Genomic DNA, 18,833 nt, shown 5'->3' on the forward strand with positions numbered 1-18,833 from the left:
ACAATCTGTTAGTTATCTATAGGAAATCAATACCTATGTTAAGCACGCCACCCTAAATCAAGTTACCTAAGGATTTTGAGGGATATACCATTATGTTATATATAGTTACTTGATATTGCATCCTTAAGTGTCAGTGTCACTAAAAGATCATCTAAGAAAATACTATTACACCCAGACCCCACACATTAATCACAAAACCATGGTCCATGGGTACAAACTTATAATAACCCAAGTAGTATACGATGTCACTAAAAGTAATATGCATCATCCTAGACAGATAGAGAGTGGAAATTACAGTAATCAAAGATATGTCAAACCAACAGATATTCACAGAAAATTGTCATTTGGATATAAAAAAGGCGGACCTTCAGAGAACTACTGCTTTCATGTATATAACATGTCTCCGGTAAGCAAAAAAAAGGAAATAAGTTTTTTACAGCAAAGCAAAAAGTTAAGTTAACCTTTGTAAAGCTCAACTGCCACAAAAATAGCCCTTTATACTGTCTTTAAGTTGCAGGCATGGTTGAGTCCAAAAATGAAACTAAGCTCCGCCTCTAATTCAAATCTATCTGCTATTCTTTCCTAAATCCACCCACTATGGTTTCTTCTATCACTTAATTGGTCCTTGAAGTTTCACAAGTTTTCCCTTTTTTCCTAGAATATGTTATAATCCCTTTTACCTCAGTTCTCTTTAAATTCCCATCCTCCCCTGACTTCACTTTTGGTTCAATTGTGGTCTGTAGGAGCTCCAATGGCAGTGCAGCGGGATCAAGCTCACAGCATCCGTTAGGAACATTAAGAGATTCTTCACCTGTGAGCATATAGAACGGCACTTGATGAGACATACGAAAGATCTCTTCCCTAGGAATAATTTGAGATTTTGCCACATCAGCATGTTGATGAAATACTGACTTGAAACCAGCAACCTTAACCAAAGGAGCTACCTTCACCCCTTTTTCTGCAGTATAACCTTCAATGACTACCACCATGTCATATTTACGTATCACATCATCTGATGTGAACTCATTCCAATCAGAAGACCAGTTTCTGTAAAGGGCCCACACATCCCCTTTTTGAGGGTAGATATGAACAACCCCCCTTTTGCCTTTCGTCCACTGAACCTTGTGTGAGAAAGAATTAAGCGAGGTGTTGATTTCATGCTTACTCATTCTGTAATCTCCACTTGTTTTAGGAAACCCTGATAAAACCCAATTAATTGGTCCTAATTCAGAATTACTCTTAGAGTTCAGCCAACTTATTTCCATCTTGAACGGTTTTCTTGATATGACATTATGAATCATTGCATAGTATCGAGGCATACCGTCTTCTTCATCATAAGCAGCCCAAATTTGGTTTTCACCAAATGAATGTTCAGTTCTGTCCATGTCAAAATCATGAAAATCTGGGTCAGGAACACTCATCAGTACCGCTGCAGGGCCCTTAGCATCAGAGTCCACTTCATCTGTGACCATAGTATCTTTTACTGGCATTATTACATCTGTAACTTTGTTACCATTTACAGTGACTTTTTCAGCATACTTTTTGGTTTTATCACTGTTACTTATCTCACCTTCTTTCTTGGTACCTTCATTCTTTAAAGCTTTTTCCACATTCCACTCATCCATCTTCTTAAGAATTTCTTTCCTCGCTTTTGTCAACAACATAGTACGAATTTCAGGTTGTGACAATTCCCTCTTACTATTATTAAGCTTGCTTTTTGTAGAAGAAACATTGACCTTTTCCCCTCCGTAATTAACTTTCGCATACTTATGGCAGGCATTTACCATGGAAGATTGTTCAGTTACATGTCTCTTTTTAGCAATTCCATCTGAAATTGAAGTCTGATAACTCATTGCACCTACTTTCGCTTCTCGGCGGCTTTTAAACGGTCCGCTGTTGTTAACAGACGAAGTGTTTTTGGATGAATCCTTTTGGACATTCACACGATTGACATCGGACGAATTTATGGACGACCCCTGCTGAATGTTTATGTGATGATTTCCATTGTGATTCTGCCTTTGAGGATAGCCCATTGTTGAAAGATGGTTTGTGCGTGGGCGAGACAGCTCTAAAGCCCAAAAGGGATGATGACACTCGTCACTGGGGCAAAGAATTTTCTGGTTGAGGTAGACTTTTGAATATTCCAATTGCATTAAGCACTTTGGACACGAAGTCCAAAATGTAGTGGTGTTTGGTGGCCGACGGTTCGGTTGAGTGGGCTGAGTAGTAGAGGTTGTTTTCTGAGTTACAATGACAGGTTGGTAGATGGATCTTGGGTTGCGCTTTTGGTCATAAACTTTTCTTTTAGTTTTATCAGATAGTAATGCATGTGCCTGAGACACAAGCTTAAAGGCTCCTTCAGCTCCAACCAACCTGTTTTTATCAGGGTGAAGAGAGAGAATGAGCTTCCTATAACTCTTCTTGATAGTTTCATCATCGGCTGTGGGTCGCACACCAAGAACACTGTACCAATCTGGTTCACCGTTAATCTTCTTCTCAAAAGAGATGTACACATCAACAATTATCAAAAGATGTGACAGACCTTCAAGTCCTGAACATAGCTTCTCCGCTTTTTGGGCAAACTTTTTTGCTCCCAGATAATCCTTTTCCGCTAGTTTCACCTCAGATATCTCTTTTGCCCGAAGAGCTTCATCTTTATTACATTCCATATCAACAATATTTCATATCCAACTCCACCAATTAGAATAACTCGCATGCAAAGTAAAGGGCCCAAGTCTGATTGAGCAAACCGCAAGCCGTAACCTAATACATATAAAAAGGGGTATAATGAATTAGTAAAATGTAAGAAAGATGTCATAGTCAAAATGACGATGATATATATATATATATAGCACACAAAGCAAGGACATGGTCAATAACGACCAATATGATTAAGAATCCAGGTATTTATACAAACTGATGTCCTATATATAAGCTCCTATTTGATGCCCTAAGAAGAAAAAATACACCAAGTACTGGAAATACCAAAAAGGACTATGAGAAGAATAAAAGGTTAGACCTATCGGACACTGCGTAACTGTCAAAAATACCTTAAGTTCATGAATCTAACACTCAGGGGAAAACTACTCCTTATGATTTGTATTAAGCTTTCCATATGTCGGTGAAAAATCTGGACACTTGTCTAATGGCGTCAAAAACAAGTCTGTTACATTAACCCTGAAAAACTATTACGCAATTCATATGATGATATAATAAAACGATGACAATAACCAAACAATGTACAAGAAGATCATGGATCAAAACCATGAATGAACCCACTTACAATTATCCTCAGAAAAGTTACTAAAACGATATTATGGTCGTAACCAACTGATGACAATGTATAGCACCCAAAGCAAAGATATTATCAATAAGAGCAAGTATGATTAAGAACCCAGCAATCTATACAAACTGTCATCATTTTATAGTCTGCATTGAATGCCCTAACAAGAACAAAAACTCAATAGACCTTTAAACTAAAACTACTAAAAAGGGTTTACCCCGTGATATATAAGAATACAGCTAGTGGAATATCGAATATAATTTGTCTGTAAGCATCACAGATTCCATAAGTTAATTGAATCTAACGGAAGAAAAAAACAGCAAATGTAACAGCTTTACCCTATGCAGAGTCGTATACAGCACAAATAGATAAAAACCTTGGAAGTATTACAAAACCAATGACAAACCTAAATATATTCAAGATGGTCATAAAATAGTACCATGAAACAAACTGCTTATACAAATTATCCTCACAAACAATTATAAAAAAAATGCCAACACTAAGGTAACATAAAAGATATCATAGTCAAAACCCACAATGACGACAAGCATGTAGCACACAACGCAAGAATATAGTCAACAACAACAGTTATAATTAAGAAACCTGTTAATTTATACAAACCGATATCCTATGTATAGATCATTTTGATTCCCTGATCGGCCACTGAAACTACCAAAAAGGGATTTCCATCTTAAATACAAGGACATGAGTCATATGACCAACAGAAAATCATAAAACAATAAATGTAATCCGCCATATAGTCCGCATATGCACGTGAAGGATATGGACAGTCTAATAAAACAAATAAAACCTCACAAACCGTTTCATTTTATAGCATGACGAAATAATGAAAAAATTAAATATACACAATAAGGTCATATATAGTCCAAAAATCAAACTGATTGCACAGACTAACAAAGACACAAAACGATGCAAAATTTAGGTGACATAAAAACATGTTATGATGGATAGCGACAATTATGACAAAGTGGCGAGCACACATAGCAGGGATATGATCAAATGGCAAGTACGATTAAGAATCCACTTATATATACACGGCTACACGCACACACAAAAGGCCGTCCTACTTATAAGCTCCATTTTGATGCCCTGGGAAACACAAACGCATAACTGACCTTTAAAACTACCAAAAAAGGTTATTCACATAACATTTGAGAAAGTGGGATATCAAAAAATATGTGTGTACCCACACATGTTCGATACGTTCATATAACACATAGGAAATTCCAATAAATGCAATTCATCATACAGTTCCAATATGTACGTAAAGCAAATGGATAGTCGCCTAACAACAGAAGCATACTAGACTTTGCAAAATAGGTAACTAAATGAAACCCAAGGCGTCAACAGTTCATATATTCAACATGAATGAAAACCCAATCTATGTAATCTGTTATGCAACTCCCATATCTTCGTGAAGCATACGAAAGCCATCTGACGACATAAAGACATAACACCTAGCAACAATGATACCCAAAACACATGTGGTGGCATAGCTTTTTATATGTGAAATTTGATTTGTTGCACACGTCAAAAAATATGTCGGAACATGTGCAAGGAGGCATAGGCATATCATCGATTACTTGGTTCCTAAGATGATATAGTTTCTTAGATTAGCCTGCTCTATATCATATATTTACACGCACACGAATACATTTAACCGAAGTGGCCTGGTGTTCTCACAAGATGTCTCGGGTTCGACCCTCCCTAGTTAGACCGTATACATCTAAGTAAAAACAAAACCTCACATGATAACCTGAACATGGAAAACCGCCTCGTTTACCCGTTTGATTATATATTAATATATGATATGAACTACCAACAGCAAAAATCTAGCACAAATTGTATCAAATCAAATAAACACACTAAATCATGCAATCAATATTACTAGATTTTTTTTTATCTAATATTATTTTTCTTAAACCCTATAATGCAAAATCAATTAAATGCAAAAATAAAAATCAATCATCAGCATTCCAAATCATAAAAATGTATATCATCTTAATAAAAAATTTAATTAATAATAATAAATGAAAATATATAAACTGATGAAATAAAATATAGAATACCTAAAACACTCTGAAACCAAAATCTAACCGAAGAACCGCCACTGAAAATTTGTTGCAAAATCTGATATTTATTTATTTTGCCGTTTTTGTGATCAATGAATGTTTATAAATGTTATATGTAACTTAGCTTCTTTTTTTCCCCTAAAATAATTAAATAATATATGTTTGTATGTGTATATATATAAGTTTTTTATATATACAAAACATTTATAAAAATTGTAAGTATATATGTTTGTAATTTATTTATGTTTGTAGGAAAACATTGGTGAAACAAAAACACCCACCAAGGGGTATGTGTGTTGTACTGTTTTGTTTAGTTTTTGAAATAAGATTTCTTATAATTTAGATATTTTTTTTTCTTATTAGTGTGTCCTATTTATTGCCGAAAGCTATGAAAGGGTACAAAGACACATTGTGCACCCATTGTTTACTTATTGTGTTTTAAAATAATTGATAATTTGCAATTTTTAGAGATAAAACACTGTTTTGAAAAATAAACTAGGACATACTTTTACAAACCACAATTTTAAATTTATACTTTATTTTATAGATGCAATTCCAAACATCATATGTAGGCATCCACACTTGTCCCTTTTACTAATCCATGTCATGCATGATTAAAACATAATAAAATGAGACTCGTTCCTTGTTCGGTTTTGGTTCATTTGTTTCCGAAAAAACGAGTTGAATATATGAGTATATTTTACGTAGTACTATAAATGGTATGTCCTACTAGTTCTTGCATTGAGAATATTGTCTTAGTTTTGGTTAGTCATTATGTGATGTAACATTGATGTAAAGAGGATATGAGAGATACTTTGAGTATATCAATTTTTATTTAAAGATATATACTTATATACTATATTAATTAATAATTAATATTAATTACAAATAAATCACTAAGACCATCTTCTTATAAAAATATTTATTTATTACTTTATAAACTTTATAAATGAAGAATGATTCATACACAACACATCTTTATCATACACAATAATATATGCATTATAGAGTTATAAATGTAGCAAAACATTTTTTAGATAACTTTGACTTGTGAATTTAATATTTATATTTACAAATAAATAACTTATTTTTTCAAATTAATTAAATTTACTTGTTCCATCAATAATATGTGTAGCGTATTTATCACACTGTAAATAAATTAGATGTATGACATAATCAATCCAATTATTCACTTGTAACCGAACTATCCAAATAACCGCCTATCATATCTATTAATTGGTTAAATGATTAGCACTTTTCACGTCTTACTACTCTCTTGTTAATTTAGGCTTGATCGACACATCGCCATCTGTAACCACCTAAAAAACTTAAGTGTTGTCTAAAAATACATACGTATATTGTAAAATGTGGGGACCATCCACAAAAAATGTATGACTGACGAGTCAAAGTTTCTATCAACGAATTCTCCTAATTCATTTGTGATTATCAATTTGAAAAAGAATAGGCATATTTATTTAATTTATCTTAAAAAACCTCTTTTAATTATATAAAGTATTAGTTTTAATACTCCTATATGTGTCAATATATTCTTATAATCTTTTATTTTGTTGACATATATTTTTAACTCTATAAAACATAATTTTTTTAAGTTTGTTGACAACAAATTTCTTAGATTATATGTAACTCAGTATTAATCTTTATGGTTATGTGATGTTCAATTTTTATTTTTTAAACTAATCCTATAAATTAAAATTGATAATTAATGAAAACATGTTAAGTATGAAAGTTAATCTAAGTCAAGAAAAAAGGATTTTTCAGGAAAAAAAAATGAAAGAGTATTACAAGGTTTAAAAAAAGGCAATTAAGAATTATTAGAGTTATGGGAACTTTTAATGCAATACTTATACTTAGCACGAAAATTTATTTTGAGAGATTTTCAGAATATTTTAAGAAAACTTTAAGAATTACATTTATTATATTCCATTTTAATAAACTTTCAATTAACAAATACAATAAACAAAACTTGAGATCATTCAATGCAATTCACTTTTTCAAATATTATTATCCACCTCATTAATCATAACTTTAAGTATACCATTTAGGTTAAAAGGAGAAAATATCCAAAGTGTGGACTTGCGTCATGAAGCGCTTAGTCAAACATTGGGTAACCTCTTTAAAAATGTCAGAATGAGGCTATCCAGATGAGTGTGGGACTTTCGACAAGTGGCGTTGGAGAGAGAGAGAAAGAAAGAGATGATAGAGATCTATTATATAAATAAAACAATTTTGATGACATAATTATTTTTAAAAAAATCTTACATGGCATCTTTAGAATTTTTTTAAATAATTATTTCTTTTAATTTAATTGTTTTATGACATCATCTTTTAACCTTTTATTTTTAATCATTTTATTATGAAGTTTTCTAAATCCTAACCAAGTCTAATATAAAATAACAATTTTTTTTATATGTCATGTCTTATCAAATGCGTCTCACTAATTTTATTATCAATTTCTTTTTAACTTACACTACAGCAAATTTGTCATTTTTACGCAATTTTTCTACATACTCACTAAAAATGCGTAAAGTTTTGTTAAGTTTTTCGCACTTAGAAATGTGTACAAATAGTCTACATTAAAAAGTGCGAAAAAAGTTACAAGTTTCATAATTAAAAGTGAAAAGAAAAATGTTCACACACTAATAAGTGTGTACAATATTAGATTTGTACACACTTATAAATGTATAAATCATTTTTTTCATGGGTGATTTTTACACACTGAAATAGTAATGATCATTATAATTTCTTACAATTTAAGTATGATTTCAAAAAACATATGGTACAATTATAATTTATATCCAATTTATTTTTGTAATCATAACTATGTTTCGTTATTATTATTTATTTGTATGAGTTCATTAAAAACAGTTAGACATATATAATAAACGAATTAATATGTAAAATTACCATCAATCTGGTCAACACTTTTACGTTTTTGTTTTACGTAAATACATTTTTGTCCGACTGTTGGTCACTTTTATAAAAAAAAACAATTATGGCATGTTCACAGTCGTATGGTTCTTTAATTTTATTGTCACTTTTTATAAATATATAAGTAGTGTTGTTTTTAATGTTTATCTTCTTGTATGTCATAACCTTTATATCTTTAATATACACGGGTATCACCCGGGTTTATAAGCTAGTTGTCAAATAGAGAAGGATGTTTATCCGCTGATATATTGAATCGCGCAAACAAATATTTTGGCTAAGTAGCCTAGTGGGGTGGTGTTTTAGGCAAACCAAATAAAAGAGGAGGCGACTAAGGGGTGGGGTTCTCCCCAGTCCATTTTAGACCGTATATGTATTAGTTTAGATTTCGAGGTAGTCGAATGTAATAATTTGAAGGTAGTTAATTGTAATTTGTAATTCTATAAATTGAGATGAATGAGAAGGGAAAACCCCAAGGGATTCATTATCTTACATGGTATCAGAGCTCGTCCCTCTTTTCCGATCAAAACCCTAATTTCTTTCTTGTTTTTCCGACCGGCATTCTCTTTTCCGATCAGCAGATGTGCGATCGACTTACAACCCTCTATTCTTCGAATCACACAACACCACCTATACCATTAGCTTCATAATTTAAAACCGAAAAACCCTTTAAAATTTCGTATCCGCCGGAGCCACCACACGCCACCACAACAGTCGCCGGAATATTTTGAATTTCAGCGATTTCACCCCTTTTTTCGGCGAGTACAGTGTCACCGCCGCCACCATCTTCCTCCTTGCATAATTCCGGTCAAACCCATATAATTAATTTTACATTCGGCCATTCTCCGCCACCGTCCGCCGCCGGAATTTTTTTTCAGAAACCCTAATTTTTATTTTCATATTTGTTTCCCTTTTCCCACTCCACAAACACCTACAATTATGACCGGCTCCGACAAAGACAAGCAAACAACCACCACTACACCCTTCCATCCCGCAATAACCGTCACCAACATCCGCAACCATATCCCGATCATCCTTGATAGCGAAGAAAGTAACTATAATTCATGGATGGCTCTTTTTAAGGTACAGTGCACTGCGTGTAAGGTCTTGGATCACCTTACCCGTCCTGCCACAGAATCCTCTTCAACCGCAACCCCCACTCCTCCTGATGCGGAGTGGCTCCGTCTTGATGCCATTGTACTTCAGTGGATCTACAACACCATCACCCCGAATCTGTTGACAATTATCCTTCATCCAGATGACACTGCCGCACAAGCTTGGGCTGCTCTTGCAAGTATTTTTACCGACAATAAACCGACCCGGGCGGTGTATCTTCAACAAAAATTCAGTAACACCAAGCTATCTGACTTTCAGTCCGTTTCAGCATACTGTCAAGAATTGTAACATCTTTCTGATCAACTCTCTAATGTTGATGCCCCGGTAGCAGATTCAAATTTAGTTCTCCAATTGATTGCGGGCCTAACTGTCGAGTATGATAACGTGGCTACTAGTCTTCAATAATCGGCCACTCTCCCCACTTTTGAATCCGCTAGATCTCGCCTTGTTCCCGAAGAGGGTCGCAAAGCCCGTCAAGCAACAAGTGCCAATTTCACGGCCACCACATACCATCCGGCTCCAAATCCACCAGCCCCCCGGCTCCGGTTCAGAATACCGTTTCATCAGCTACCGATCCCCAACCACCGAACAACCAGGGTCGCGGTTATGACTATCGTGGCTGCGACAAGGGTGGACGTCGCGGGGGTCGTGGTCGTGGACGTGGAAATAATTGGACCTCCAACTTTGGTAACTTTGGCTACTTGCCTCAATGGCAGCAATAGCAGGTTCCGTATCGTCCCCAATGGCCGATTCCACCATCCCCCTATCCTACTATTCCTCTGACTCGACCACCGTCACGCAACCCGGGGATACTTGGACCAGCTCCATCAGCGTCATATGTTTCTGCACAGGATTATACACGCCCACCAACATCGACTATGCCTTTCAGACGATGTCCTTGAATCCTGATCAGACTTGGTATATGGATAGCGCAACAACGAACCACATGTCTAACAACTCAGGTATGCTTCCTTCTTATGTCAATAATAATTTTAAACAAATCGTTGTTGGCAATGGTTCCCACATACCCACTACTGGAATTGGCCAATCCACCTTAAAACCACTGTTTCCACCTTTAAAACTACCTAACATCCTTGTTTCACCCTCTTTAATCAAAAACTTAATTTCTGTTAGAAAACTCACCCGCTCTTCTAATGGGTTATTCTTGTCTCAAAGCCGTTATACCTCTGACATTCTCCAACGGGCTATGATGCAGGATTGTAACCCTGTTTCTACTCCTGTTGACACTGCAGGAAAACTTGGTGCCCAAGCCGGTGTTCCTTTTGATGATCCTACATTGTATCGTAGTTTGGCCGGTGCTCTTCAGTATCTTACATTTACTCGCCCAGATATTTCGTATGCCGTTCAGCAGGTGTGCATGCACATGCATGCTCCTCATACTGATCAGTTTATTGCATTAAAACGCATCTTGCGTTATGTCAAAGGGACTCTTGATATGGGTATATGGATGCAGCCATCTTCTTTGTCCACCCTTGTTGCTTACACTGATGCTGACTGGGCTGGTTGCCCTGATACTAGGCGTTCTACATCCGGGTATTGTGTTTTTCTGGGGGACAACCTTCTTTCTTGGTCCTCTAAACGCCAGTACTGGAATGTTAGTGCTATTTATCTTTTTGAGAATCCGGTCCAGCATCAACGCACTAAGCATATCGAGATTGACATTCACTTTGTTCGAGAGAAAGTTCAACGTGGTCAGGTTCGTGTTCTCCATGTTCCGTCCCGGCATAACTTTTCAGACATTTTTACCAAAGGGCTACCGCGTGTTTTATTTATTGATTTTCGGTCCAGTCTTAGTCTCCGGAATCCTCCGCCTTAGACTGCGGGGGTATATTAGACCGTATATGTATTAGTTTAGATTTCGAGGTAGTCGAATGTAATAACTTGAAGGTAGTTAATTGTAATTTGTAATTCTATAAATTGAGATGAATGAGAAGGGAAAACCTCAAGGGATTCATTATCTTACATAAATAGTGATGATTACCAAGTGGTTTAGCAACAAAACTTTTGTTCTTCACTATTTAGCAAAATACTAGTGTTTAAAAATGATTTTTCATTTTAACATTTTAAATCGTTTTTCAAAAAGTTATAAAAACCAGACACAAATAACTCAACAATATATAAGCAATGTGTTCTTTTTGATCATTTTATCAGCATAAGCATAATTTGTCAAATACTTAATACTCTAAAGTCTAAACAACTTGTTAGCTTGAAGATGCATTCAATGGTCCAAATAGTGTCTCATACAATGTATTATGATTATGATATTAAACCCAAAAAGGAGTTTGTGCTTACCTATTAGATGCCTAGCGAGAAAAAGTAAGGATGTGAATGAATTGTGAAACTCAGTGGGTTAGTGCTACAAAATAACAGGTCAACTACTCAACTCCAAATCGTAATGCTTTAATAACATTTAAAGCCAAAACCAGAAAGTGCTACAATGTGTCAAAAGTTGCTTAAAGTGCAGCAAAATGATAGCAATTGATCCTAAGTTGTTATATTTATATATCACGCAACATGTTACATGTGTTCATTTATATATGAAGTTTTCAGAACTAAAATTTGACATGTTAGTATGTTACCCAATACTTATAGTTTATTTCATTTCCGCTTTCCTTGAACAAAACAAGAGCCAAAGCAAGCTCCAAATCAACAAAATTTGGTTATAAAAACTTCAAATTGGCATTCCATTGCAATTTTTTTATAAAATTTCAAGTACATGTATGTAGCTCAATGAGCTGAGGCTTTTGTTTTCCTTTTTACTTTCATTTTCTTTTCAAGTATATATGTAAACCCACGGAAATGGACAAAGAGCAAAGAAGCACCCTCCAACCAACTTCATTTGGCTCATCTTTATCTTCACATCTTCGTAATGGTAACGGATACAAAAGTTAATCTCAATTACTGGATCTTCTTAAGATGGCTAACATCCCTAGTCCAGCTACTAAGGCAGCTCCAGCTGCAGCAGCACTGTATGCAGAAGCCCATGCATCGGCTTGGGCAACCTCCATACCCACTGATGATGGTTTTGAGCCTATTTGACGATTAGACGTTCCATAATAATCTAGATGCAACTTTAATCCCTATTAATATTCATCATCAAAACATCAAACTTCACTAGTATTTGTTATATATAAGTACAGCACATGGGTGACTCTTATTTCTTTTCCTAATGAATAATGATTTGCTGGTTAAAACAAAAACCAGCAGTTCTATAGCTGATATATGTCCAGTGACGAACAAAAGGTTTTGATATATGTTCCCTTGATTACGAGTTGTGTTTTTTCTTTCTTTCTTTCTTCTTCTTCTTCTCCTTTTTCTTTTTTTTTTTTTTTTGGTAAGGCCCTAGATTATGTAGTTCTAATTGTTATTTCTATCTGCAGATTTATACTTTTGCAAATAGATGCCCTCATTGACAAAATTATTTAACAGAATGCCTTGGATTATAGGTATGGCACACTAGAGATGGCAATAACAATGCTGCTTATAAATGAGTTGATCTGAGTTATGTTTTTACCCTTTAACCATTAAAGGGTCAAACAGGTAGCATCAGAAAATTAGATTAGAAAAGAACATGTCAAATGGGTTAAAACGGTTGAAAGATGCCCAAAGTTATAATTCTTTAACTCATTTATTCGAAGACTTAAATTATTTTGAAACAATAAAATTGTTATAATCATATTGATAGACTACTACTTATTGAAATTCTGTGAGCTTTGAAAAAATGTTTTGGTCAACCTAACCCGTCTCATTTCGATATGTACAGAAAAAGCCACAGATTTTGACTAGTTACAGAACAGAACAGACCAGACCCATCTGTGTTCCATCTCAGTTTTACTTTAGTCGTATTGCAGAGTATGCTTCACCAAGCCCATCTAGCTTCAGGTTAGGACTTTCGCCACAGTGGGATGGAGTATCGTTGTTGTTATGTGCCTTGTTAAATGTAGTATTTTGGGATGGGGGTAGTAGTAAAGTTTTAGTTTTGGGAAGAAAAATAAACATACCTTCCAACCAGCTAAGTGTGCATGTTCTACAGCTACGCTAAGATCATAGTCTGATGAAATCACGACTTTATCCTGGTCTTCATCTTCATACTGCAATATGATGTCATTGGTAAGCAATTAAGCATAATAGGATATAACCATACAAAAGAGTTACGCAATTTTTACAATCAGATGAATTTGGTCAGATATACCAGAATCTGTGGGAGGTTGTTGCGGTCGATCTCACCCCCTAGTCTCTGAATTATTGCAGTTATAAGATCTGTCAAACTTCGAGAATCTGGAAGAATACAAACACAAGATATTGTACTGTAAGCCTTAAATATTCCTTAGTAACGCAGTGTTTGTATGTACTTTTTGAAAGTGATTATATGCTATTGAATAACCAAAATCAGATAACTAGCAGAGGTAAACCGGTTGTAGAAAGTAGTGTTTTAAAGTGCTTCTGGTGTTCCAAGCTAAAAATATTTAGAAAAGCAGATGTTTATGTTTGGAGATTCAAAATTATATAATGAAAACTGATTATATGATACCAAAATAATCAGAAGCATAATCTATTTATCCAACCATTAAAAAAATAATTATATCACGTTGTAAATTACCATTTCGAAAACAAAATGATGGCTAAATGATTTTTTTTTTGGCTAAATGATTTTAGAAACAAGATAATAGCATACCACAAATAAATCTATGCATCCGACCCATCTTATCTTGAATTTTGAAAGCAAATGTATTAGGATGAGAGGATGAAGGATAGGCGGGAGATTTTCCAGTGTCTCCATTTTCAGAAGGCAATTTCACGGAACTCTCACTGCAGTTCACAAACGCTATACATGTAAACCAAGAAATCAAAATAGTATTCTTGTACTAACTAAAGGTGTGGCCGCTTACCTTCGTGTATCATCTTCATCATCTATGGGAGATAATGCCATTGCAGAGTCCCAAAACTTTTGCATCATTGAACTTCCCACCTCATTATTGGTACCTGTAGCATTTCCCACCTAGTTTGCAAAAACAGAAGTTTTATGTCAGTAAATGGGGAAACATCGAGTGGTTAAAGACTTAAAGTTACAAATTAGCTTACAATAGAAAGGGGTTGAGTAAGCCAAAATTTGCCCAAAGTGTATTCAAAATGCATAAAAATCCCTTTACTTCAAAAACTAGATTATCATTGTCATCATATATGTTTTAAATCATATACAGTGCTTTAGTATTTAAAAAACTTGATAATATAATATAAAATTGCTTGTGGAATGACCTGCCTGCCTCGACCAGTTATCCATACTAAAAAGTACCCATTTTTACTAGAAACCGTTTCCCAACCCGCTTGACCTGCCCATTTTCTACCTCCATACATCATCAGCTGAAAACGCCAAAGAAGTGTTTAAATTGAGAAACAAAAGCACTGCCATTTATACGTTTTCGCACATACATGGACCCAAATATGTGCTATTAAACATATGATACAGATATCACACTAAACTAGCCTTGTACCCGTGTTACGCCAGTGGCTTCCAGATGTTTTAGAGTTTTCAGGCTGTGGAGGACTGGAGGGTGGTAGCGGTGATGTAAGTGGAGAGAAGGCAGTAAGGTGTAACATTTTTATTGGTTATCCTTTTTATCTTAAATTAGGGTATGTTCTATATAGAAGAGAAGTATAGATGTATCACAAAAAGTAAATGGTATTGTTCCTTCAATATTAAATTTCATTAAAGTGGTTTACTTACTGTGGCTATTGCAGCATGAGTGATGTGGAGTACATCAACAATGGAAACAATAAATCCATCTGCATGAAACCATCTGCAGTTAGGCATAAACTGTATGTATAAACTGAAAAATACAATATTCTCTTTACCTCTATCAACAACAGGAAGATGTAAAAACTTTCCATCATGCATCGTATGCAGGGCATCGACAATAGGTGTGTCAATAGTGACACATTCAGGGTTTGGAGTCATTACCTACAAAATCATTCATGCAAAACTAGAAAGTAAGTTGAAGTTATATATTGTGGAATTACATCCATGATCCGTCGCATACACAAGAAAAAGGTGTCACTTAAGAAACATTCACCTTCTCCACTAAGGTTGATTCAGCTGGAATATCTTGTGCTATCACCCTTGTTAAAATATCTTTAGAGCTGATATTGTCCAAAAAACACATGTTACTTTATGGTATTCTCAAAATCACATGGCTCTTTCTTGTACGTGTAATAAAGAATGGGTTAGGTAATGGGTCAAAACAGTCAAGTTCTGGGCAAGGGTTAGGTTAATCCGATACACTCTTTCTCCAAGTTTCAAATAATGTAATAAAGAAACAAGGCTTTCAAACACCATAAGAGAACATATTGTATTATAATAGTAATCTAAGTATATAAGAAAAATGATATAGAAGGTTTTATGTGAAAAACATACACTTTGGGTAACTTTTGACCCAGTTTGATTCGTTTCCCGTTTAGCTACTTTATATTTCAATGGCTAAACTAGTTAGAGAAGCATAAGTCGAATCAAACCCATCACATGTGACGGGTTAAATTTGGCCCCACTATGAAATGCAGATGAGCATAACTCACGTTAGAATCCCTCGTGGCTTATTATCAACTGTTACAATGGCAGAGCTACTACGAAACTCGAGCATCTTTTTTGTTGCCATCACAACTGTGTCGAATGGTGAAACAGTCACAATCCTGGACAAGGATTAGAATACATCAAATTATTGTTTGAAAATTGTCTATAAGGCTGTGCATACAAACAAATGAATATGTAAAGGTATTACCTACTTTGAATTCTCCGAGATAATGGTTGACAAGGTAGGCTTAAACATCTTATCTCGAAGTGTTTCAATGAATGTATTGGGACCTGTACAATAGTGACCAGTAAAAAGGGATTATAGTTAAATTTCACCACCTGTATCACAGTTCAATAAACCTTTTAAATTATCTATACTCTATAGTAATATACAATCTAACCAGGAAAAGAAGTTCCCCAGTGTTTCTCCACACCTTCAACAGCAGCTGCTATAGCCTTCCCCTTTTCAGCTGCCCTTTCCATGCGTGCAATAGCATCGTACAAACATTTGGCTATGTCAAGCAAAGCAATAACCTCGCCATTCTCTACAACAGGCAAGTGTCTAAATTTTCCTGTACATGTAGTTTAACTTTCAGCATTAGAAGGTTCAGGAGGTGGCAAAATGGGTAGGTGATATCGGGTTGGGCAATGGGTCAAAACAGTTAAAGATGATAATTCTAATATGATTGCGGTTGGTTGATCCATTAACAATTTCTGTCCTTTTTTCTGATCTTTAAAAGATAAAGTCTGATATACTAAATATAACCCATACCGAGTTCCTTTCGACCCATTTGATACGTTCCCTCTTTAAAATTTATATAACCTAAATCAACATGTTCTTCCTAGTTGTTACAAACCTTGGACCATCTTTTGCAGAGCTTCCACGGCAAGGGTATCAGACAACACATATATCGGGTTCTTTGTCATCACCTTTGAGACAGGTGTGGTCATAAAATCAATCTCGTGAGGAATAACTTTTGTTGCAACATCCTGGAATCACCAAAAGGCGCAATCAACATTTTGATTCACAGTGATGTTGAGTTGACTAATATGTAAATGCAGGCAGCAAAATGGATGGCTCAGCTAGCAAATTGATTTGGGTACTTTTAAAACGGGCCAGATTGGGTTGCCCCGAAACATGACCAAAATGTATTTAGTTTTTACAGATAATTAGTGATTTAAAGTATGATTAGACAACTAATCTAAATTTAGGAGGTCGCATACATTAAAGATAAACTTCGGGCGACTTTCAACCCAATTGAACAGTGATAATGTCAGGTTTTAAGGCAAACCTTATCTGTCAATATACCACTGAGTAGTGCATTCGAGTCAGTAAGCAAAAGAGCATCAACTCTTCGAGAAGCCATCCGACAACAGGCTTCATATATTGTTGTTGTGTCAGGTACAGTCAGAGCCCTTGATAGGCGCAATCTTCTCACGGTACGCTCTCCAGTTATGGCCCTATTTCAATTCATGTCAACAAGTAAACCATACTACTTTAGAAACACATTCAATTGAATTTCGAATGTGTACAACTAATATCAAAATCTCAAGTCCTTTTATGTTTCTGCATACAATCTATCTATAACTATATATACAATGCAAGTATATTTGTAATTCTCTGGCCTTGCTGAATCAATGGCAAGCCACGGGCTCTTTACCTTGATCCACGGTTCCATTATATATCTTCATCACCCTGATCCAACACATTGGCCTAATCGTTTTATAAAAAGACAAAAAAATTTATAAATATGCAATTTTTATTTTGTCAATTTATCAGCAACAACTCCACCATGGGTGTCATGTATTTTTAAATTTTTTTTTATGGATTTAAAAATTTTTCTTATAGGTTTTTTAACATTTTGCCCCCTTTTAGATTTGTTTTTCATAGATTTTTTAACTTTGTCCTTTACTCCACCCTAAAAAGTACAACTTCAATGACAAATTATTTCCGTCTAATAACTAATGGTAAAATTAGTTTCAACGTAAACATCATGGTTCTGCACTATTGCTATTATTAAAAAAGATTAGCGGGCACAACTTGTTGTCAGTTTGTCATTAATTTCCATGTAAATATTTCAATACTAAACATTTAATTTGCGACAAACTAAAATGGAAATGCAAAACCGGAAACACAATCAACGATTACACAGCTTGCGTATTAACAACGCTAGTTGATTTTATACATGCAGATTTTGATATGTACAAATATATAAAAACAGAGAAAATAACGAAAGAATACATACAGAGATGAACGTGAATTTGTGAGAGATTTTCGGTTAGAATCCGCAGCGAGATTTTGAGTAATGTTTTCATTATTGTTTTGATTATTTGTTCTCTTTTTGCGGGAAGATGAAGATGTCGATGATGATGATGACATGAGTCTACGTGAAGATGAACTTCCATGACGCGATGTCATGATTTCTTCTTCAGCAACCCAAATGCGACTTTTTTTTTATTGTTAATAACAACTAATAATCGTATTTGAAAATTTTTGGAAGATTTTAGAAATGAAGAGAATGATCAATTAAATTGGCAACCAAATTTTGGTTTTTCGGTTTTATAATTTGAGGCGTTTTCTGTTTTTATTTATTTATATTTATCGAATGAATTTGACTTTCATTAAACATGGACTTAAATATATGTTTATTTATTTACTTGTATTATATATATTAAATGCAAAATCAGTTGCTTTTCTGTTACGTGGGCGCTATTTTATGTTTCAGGAGCCGTTTCAATAAATAAATTATTCTTTTGCTTAAATTACAATAATAGTTGATCAATTGGCAATTGTCTATCTGTCTAAGTT

The 18,833-nt window shown here is 34.6% G+C and overlaps 2 protein-coding genes across 3 annotated transcripts; both read right to left on the reverse strand.

Annotated features, from left to right (window-relative positions):
• Positions 1-366: 366 nt before the first annotated feature.
• Positions 367-5,471, reverse strand: LOC122579377. Its single transcript, XM_043751545.1, has 2 exons — positions 5,374-5,471; positions 367-2,763 (listed from the first exon to the last, which is right to left on the reverse strand). The coding sequence occupies exon 2, from the start codon at positions 2,667-2,669 to the stop codon at positions 615-617; it is 2,055 nt and encodes a 684-aa protein (XP_043607480.1). The 5' UTR covers positions 2,670-2,763; positions 5,374-5,471; the 3' UTR covers positions 367-614.
• A 6,648-nt stretch (positions 5,472-12,119) lies between these two features.
• On the reverse strand, positions 12,120-18,509 carry LOC122579311 (CBS domain-containing protein CBSCBSPB1-like). 2 transcript variants are annotated; one of them, XM_043751462.1, is made up of 14 exons: positions 18,271-18,509; positions 17,317-17,485; positions 16,882-17,014; positions 16,459-16,596; positions 16,237-16,315; positions 16,030-16,143; positions 15,531-15,597; positions 15,313-15,418; positions 15,185-15,243; positions 14,349-14,458; positions 14,135-14,268; positions 13,652-13,737; positions 13,461-13,550; positions 12,120-12,539 (listed from the first exon to the last, which is right to left on the reverse strand). In XM_043751462.1, exons 1-14 carry the CDS (start codon positions 18,441-18,443, stop codon positions 12,354-12,356), a joined length of 1,644 nt encoding a protein of 547 aa, XP_043607397.1. In that variant the 5' UTR covers positions 18,444-18,509; the 3' UTR covers positions 12,120-12,353. The 2 variants fall into 2 exon arrangements, with proteins under 2 accessions (XP_043607397.1, XP_043607396.1); XM_043751461.1 differs by having other exon boundaries at positions 16,426-16,596.
• Between the last annotated feature and the right edge of the window lie 324 nt (positions 18,510-18,833).

Source organism: Erigeron canadensis, chromosome 8 (genome assembly GCF_010389155.1).
Source record: "Erigeron canadensis isolate Cc75 chromosome 8, C_canadensis_v1, whole genome shotgun sequence".
NCBI classification, from domain to species: domain Eukaryota; kingdom Viridiplantae; phylum Streptophyta; class Magnoliopsida; order Asterales; family Asteraceae; genus Erigeron; species Erigeron canadensis.